Source organism: Drosophila eugracilis, unplaced genomic scaffold (genome assembly GCF_018153835.1).
Source record: "Drosophila eugracilis isolate 14026-0451.02 unplaced genomic scaffold, ASM1815383v1 contig_2147, whole genome shotgun sequence".
In the NCBI taxonomy this organism is placed as follows: domain Eukaryota; kingdom Metazoa; phylum Arthropoda; class Insecta; order Diptera; family Drosophilidae; genus Drosophila; species Drosophila eugracilis.
Window position 1 is genome coordinate 2691564 of NW_024573030.1, and position 6883 is coordinate 2698446.

General features: G+C 37.5%; 1 protein-coding gene across 1 annotated transcript; it reads right to left on the reverse strand.

Moving 5' to 3' along the window:
- Positions 1–983: 983 nt before the first annotated feature.
- LOC108104979 lies at positions 984–5557 on the reverse strand. The gene is made up of 3 exons (XM_017211352.2): positions 5244–5557; positions 1622–1797; positions 984–1556 (listed from the first exon to the last, which is right to left on the reverse strand). The coding sequence occupies exons 1-3, from the start codon at positions 5293–5295 to the stop codon at positions 1161–1163; spliced, it is 624 nt and encodes a 207-aa protein (XP_017066841.1). The 5' UTR covers positions 5296–5557; the 3' UTR covers positions 984–1160.
- Positions 5558–6883: the final 1326 nt, after the last annotated feature.

Here is a 6883-nt window from a genome sequence, read left to right on the forward strand (position 1 = left end):
CAACAGCAGAACACAAATATATTCATGACGATTTTGTAAACAGGACCTGCTCGAGTCCATCAGTTGCCATCAGACCGAAACTAACATATATACAGGCAATATATGTATAGATGTGTATATATATATATACTGGCCGTTTCCATTTAAAGCACATCTCGCATCCGCCGCTCCCGTTTTGCCATACCAATTTCTATTCTCATGCCCGTTCTCAACCCAAATCCAACCAAATGCGTCGCTTAATTACAAAACGAACTACGCATAAAAACCAACAGAGACAGCGTTCGTCGATGGGCCACCACCTTCTATACCCCCCCAAGGAAGGACACTATTGTCTAACGGGACTCAAAGCCATACCATGCCATGCACAGACAAAAATTGGTAAGGCTTAAAATTATAAAAAGTGAAAAAATAAAATGAGATCACAATCCCATATAGGGTGATTTAATATTAAAGATATCTCAGCAAGACAATAAGTTTAGATAATATTAAAGTCCATTATTTATTTTATAACTATACTTTAATATATCTTTGGCTTTTTAAAAATTATTCTTCCAGTGCCTTATCCCATATCCCACCGTTCTTTCACTGGCCGCCTCATCGTTTGACATTTGCAATATTTGACATTCAAGTAAAGGCATAAATTTGCGTTTAATGAAATCCAAAGGCGCCCATCTCTCTCTATACCGTGGTGTCTGCACCATATGACTGTTGTTGAAGGGAGGAGGGTTATACTGAAATGGGGGTCCTTCGGCCCCATATCTCCGTCCCCATTGACGACCATTAGGAGGCCAACCGCAGCGACAGCTGGCAGGGCCAGCAAATTACAACAGCGGATACGAGGAGAGTCTATTGAGCGGCCATTGAACATGATGATGCCAGATACGTGTCTTGGACTGCCTTTTTGAATACCACCCATCCTTTGGCTTTATTTTATACGAAAAATTGTTAGTCTATTGAAATAATTTTATACAATAAACTGTGAATTTTGTGGCAAAAGCTAAGTTTATAATCATAGTTATGGTGTTTAAGGTTCAAATGCTTGAGGTTAGAAGTCAATTAAATTTCTCGTTGTGCGGCGAATTTGTGCGTGAAAAAATATATAAATTAGAAAACAAAAAAAATAACAAAAAAGCGACAGACATCGTTTAGTTTTTCCCCATTTATGAAGAATCATCAATTGGTTGACTCAAGAATTTATAACTTTCTTCCCGTGTATAGATGGTGACGATTTTAGAAATTCCAGAGTACTTCATTAGACTGTCACCACCAGCTTTGATATCATAGGATATATCTAAGTAATCATCGTCATTCTTTAAGGAGTGTAATTCATGTCTTCCGCGATATGCAACTATCTTTCCGAAACCAGTCTCTGGGGATGTATCAGTCGAAATGTTAGTATCGGCTCCGTTTTTAGTTCCAGTTCCGTCTTTTTCCGTATTTAATTGGTTGTATTTACCGGAGGAGTCTTTCCCATTCTTCACGTTCTCATGCACATCAGAATCTAATTCACTTGACGTGCCAATTGAATTAAATTTCGGCAAATTTCTTATAACGGTCTGGGATTTAAATTAGTATGAGAATGACCTTTGGACGAGATTCAATCATCATTTCCTAAACTCACCAAATACATTTGCGATTTTATAATCAAAGATATAATTATGGAGAACAAGGTCATGGCGAAAAGAGTTATTCCCATAACATTAACGGTTTCATAATGTGTCTCATGACGATTCATAATCATATCCACAATCTTATGACCCAGCAAGGAGATCCTGTTTATAATGCCAGCGGGCCCATCTGCAATATTGTAAAAGTATTTAATCGAAATAACTATAATTATTGTAAAATACAGGTAAGTCTTCTGGAGATGTTTCCATATGCTCGTGTGTGAATGATGTTTTCTGAATGGGTAAAAGAGATTTGCAATTAAAAACTTGAGATCTGCGCAGCGAAAGCAAATAAAATGCAATTAGCAAGATTTGAATTAATTAAGTAGTAAGTACAGTCGTCACCGGCTACGGCAAACAAGTTGATATGGAAACCCCAGGCTCAAAGTTTCACTTTATTAATAGCTGAAATGTAGTGGGGTAAACTTGGTGTGTTCTAGATGTGGGTGGAAGGCATGGAAGACATGTGCCAGACAACTCACACACAAACACATGGCTTTTGTTTATCTTTCGCACAGACATACGTAAAGTGGGCGGAAAGTGGGTGTTTGTTGGGTGGTTCGATGGTTGGACTACCCTTGCAAACTCTTTTTGGCAAGGACGAAAAGAAGCTAAAGCAACGGCAGCAGGAGCAGCAACAACAGCAAAGTGCAATTATCGCAAAATACCTTAAGGTTTGCATCGTCGTCAATGGGGGGAAAGAGCAGTAGAAAGCGGTGGGAAAAAGAGAGGAAAACAGGAAAATTCAGAGTGGCCCACAGGTGTGCTACCCCCACCACCCCTTCAATGTCTGCTGGTGTTTACCCAAGTGCTTTGTATTGAAGTGCATTTTGCCATGTAATTTGTAGTTCTTTACTATTTGATTTTTGAAGCTGTGAGCTTAACCGAAACCATTATGTTAAACCTGTATTTGAAATGGTTTGCTCTAAGAAACTCATACAATATAAAAACGATTATTATACCAATCAAGAGGAAGCCCAAAGAGTAATAATCTCTAATATTACCCCCATAACCAAAAATCAACAGAATGATTTTCAAGCCGCGATCAAATTTGTATGATGATCAGTGCTGAAAACCGAGAAAATCGACTTATACAACAAGATGGGAAAAGGTGCCTTTAAAGTTCGATAATTGCGAATTCCTTGTGCATGTTTCAGTTCGCATCAAATCGTCGCGCCATGATCGGATTTAAATCAGCGGCGACTGTGGCACAACCAAATTGATCTTTTATCGCTTCAAAGACGCTTCTGCTGCGGCTGCTCACGAGGAATCGAGAGGATCGTTTCGAATCAGATCGAAATTAACGGTAGGGGGGCGAAGACTGCTACTACTGCTGCTGATGGGATGGATACACCTATGGGATCGGTTTAGTTGGTTTTTGAGAGCTCTCTTGGTAGCCGGCGCGTAAAAGCTTACAAAGTGGGACAACTCACAGAAGCGCATAACTCAGCAGATGGAGCAAGAGGCAATGCAAACCGAGATGTTGTAGTACATTGAGAAAAACGAAACTACTATTAAGAGGAATAAAGTTTTGTAAAACAAAGTCTACTTTGTAATAATAATAATAACTAATTAACCGAGCAATATTTTTATACTTTTGGTTTATTTATTTACTAATAAATATGCTTATTATGTTTTATTTTTTTCGGTATACTAAAGCTGAAACTGCTCATGGGATTGGGACATGGGGATCGGGATCGGGATCGACGACAACGACGACGACTACATTCACGCGCTGGGATTAAATCGGAAGTTATGCGAATGTCAAAATCTCGTCTCCCGCCCCTCGTGGCACCTTGATTGGTGTGGAACCACGAGATTCAGATACGGCCGATGAAGAGATGGCCATTCGGTTGCCGGGAGAGTGATGAAGTAAAAATTGTTACCGTATCGAATGCGGATTAAAATCAGCTAAACAAGTTGCCACTCGCATTGGTCGCTCAATGTCTGTCGAACCGCCACATTTTTTTTTATTTTAACTTGGTTCGACTGTTCTTTTTTTCTCCTTTAGCAAAATTGATGGACCGTGGAGAGGTTCAAAGCGAATCGATAACGAATCAATTAAGCGGTATTTGTTAAAGAGTATTGGGAACTTAGATAGGGAATATTAATTATTTGAATAACGAGGAGTAGACCAAGATCCAAACTTTTAATAAACGTCAAGAAACGAACACCATAAAACCTCTTTCCATTTGAGCTTCAGTTCTTTTTCTCTAATCAGCAACATTTCAAGTGGATGAGCAAGAAAATAAATTAAAAGAAAAAAAACTGACGAAAATGAAAGGGATTAAATAAATAAATCACTTGGCTCCGTTTTCAGGACATTTTCGTCTATATTTTTCACAAAAAGGCGAGGAGAGTGAAACAAAAAGGGCAAAAAGCAAAATCAAAAAATAAAAAAAGGGTTGCCCATACCAATTAATGAGTTAAAAATTGTGCATTGAATGAATTGGAATGGATAGAGGGCGAAAGATTTCCCGCTGTCCCGCAGCAAAAGAGCAAAATTAATGAAGATATTTCGCTGTCGACGGGGGACGGTCAAGAGAAAAGGGGGCGGCGAAGACTTTCGAGGACCGAGAAAAAAATCATTTGATTTTTAATTACGCTGCTTTTTTATATTAGAACGGAAACAGCTTGGAATAGCAAACACCTTGGAAATTAACACGCTCCAAGTTGGGCCGAAATACTCGACTCGGTGACTTGAGCCACTTGAATTCGGAGTCTCGGGGGTCTGAAGATTCTCAGATGGCACTGCCAACTGGCCCTGGCACGCACGAAAGGGTTCAACTTAATTAAACCGTTTCTTTTTTTTTTCGTATACATTTTTTTTGCCCCTTTTTGACGCAATTGAAAAACGGTTGGCAATATTAGGAAGGCGAATGGTGAAAGTAGAGAGTGGATGGGAGGGTCTAAACTGGCAACTGTCATCGTATTGGACACAGCGAAGTGGGCACAAATTGACATCTAAAGTGCTTAAAATTTTCTTTAATTAAGTGTGACAAACTGTGGGCAAAATAAGCCAAGACGGATGAAAAATATAATGACAAGGGATAGGCAGGATGAAAAAAAAACCAATTATTGCCTTTATTAATTTATTTATCTAATTGAATAACCTATTTAGCTGACAAGCAAACTTTGTTCTTTTTTCATAACTAACAAGTAGGCTTTTCTAACTTTGACATTTGAATACTAGGTATAAGAATTTTAAATAAATACAAGCCTCTTGCAAATAAAACCTCAAATATGCGACGTAAACCTTTCCCTTTGCTGACTAATCGAGTGCCTTTTCAGCATCCCAATAAATAACTCAAAAGCAAAAGATGCAGATTGCACAGCGAGGGGAGGACAAAAAGAATGAAGACTGCAAAAAAAAAAAAATGGAAATGAGGATGAGTAGCTGCCCACGCACAAAACGGACGACACTCAATGGAAGTCATTTGGAGCTCGTAAATAAGCAAAGTGCAGCATTAATAGTTGCTGATTAAGGAGCGCCTACGGGAAATTCAAATTAAGTAATTTAGACCCACGTTGTACTTAGTTGCCGAAATGCCAAAGAAAAATAAAAGTAAAACTTACTGAAGTTACCATCGGGTTTGTTCGAGTAGCGAAAAGCCTTTAGAAAATCCATTCAGCACGAATAATAATATATTATTTTTTTCACAAATATTATTTTTTTTGAAAATATTGGAAAAATATACCAGTAACAAATATATGATCTGCTTTTGACCTTAGCTGTTAGTCAACTGACAATATGACTAGGAAAAAGTAAAAGGTATTGACAATCCGATCTCAAGGCTTAGTTGTTGAATGTTTTCAAAACTATGGGAAACTAAGTGTTTTGACCTACGACATGATAAATTTAAATTAAGTATTAAGTAAGCATAAGTATAAATCTCGAACAGTTTTCATAACGTAATAATAATCATAAAATTAATAATAATAATAATAATAATAATAAAAATAATAATATCCTTTTAATAAGCCAAATTCTTAGATCCAATCTTACTCCAATTAGTCTGGAAATATATGGGGGATGAGGCAATTGCTTCTCGTCCGACATAAATAATAATCAATTTGATATCAAATCGAGCCAACAACAGTCGACAATGTCCTTGCCGAAAAGCAAAGAAAAAACAGAAAGGAAAAGAATCAGAATTGATGATTATTGCTTTTTGACAGAGATTCGCCAAGGCGACAATAAAAACGAGACGGGGAAAAGGAAAAGTCTGTACTCACATGCCCTTTTATGGGGATGCGTGGGTTTTCTGTGTTAGTATCAATAAAATAGCCACACACACACACAGTCTCACACGTACAAAAGTCGGTAAATAGGGGCCGAAGGAAAAATATTTATGTGCATGTTATAGTAAGTGCAAAATAATAGCCGGCGGTCGAAATTACAGGGGCGGAGTGGCAAAAAAAAAGAAAAAGGAGGTGAGAAATGGGTGGGCAAAAATTGGTGGATGGAGTGGCAGAAAAGGACACAGACACGTCGCAAGCAGACTAGTACTAAAAATGTTTCAACAATTACCAAGGAAAATGATATGTGCTTGTGTTTTGGGTCTTGCGTGGGCTTAAGCATATGTGCGTCAGTTTCTTTATATATATATATTTAGTTATACACACACATGCATAAATATTGTGTGTGTTTGGCAATAATGCACTCGACACATTTATTTCTTTTTCATTAGCCAAGAAGCGACTCCCTTTTCTTTCCACTCTTTGGGTCGTGACCTTCAGATGTGTGTGTTCCGCCATCACCAACCAAAGCCAAAGAAAAATTGGCGGGAAATTTGAAAAGAGAAAGGTATTAGCTAATATATATTGTACAACATTTTTTTCTTCGTTACTTCTTCTTCTATTTGTGAACTACACATACAAAAAAAAAAACATTTACTAAACAAGAAAACTTCCATCTTTGTTCTATATAAATTTAAGGATTTATGTAGAAGGCCGGAGAAAATGGCTCTGTTCTGTCATAATTTCTAATACCCTGAACACCAGAAGATAGCAGGCACCACAACCTTACTTTATTGGCAACATAAGACTATGTGAGAGCCAATAGTTTGCAATTAACTGGCGAGCAATAAAAACGACAATCAACATAAAAATAATCGAGAAAAATCGTAGTACTGTGGTAATAAAGATAATTTTATTTGGTCTAACGCAAAAAATAATTGAACATGCATTGCCCACTATGTATTTAACCAAAAACA

Excerpts from the sequence above, each read along its gene's own strand:
- LOC108104979 (XM_017211352.2), bottom strand. The coding sequence starts at position 5,295 with ATGGATTTTCTAAAGGCTTTTCGCTACTCGAACAAACCCGATGGTAAC. Across the intron at positions 1,798-5,243 it reads CAAACCCGATGGTAACTTCA|ATGGGCCCGCTGGCATTATA; the intron begins GTAAGTTTTACT and ends ACAATATTGCAG. Across the intron at positions 1,557-1,621 it reads TAAAATCGCAAATGTATTTG|ACCGTTATAAGAAATTTGCC; the intron begins GTGAGTTTAGGA and ends TTTAAATCCCAG.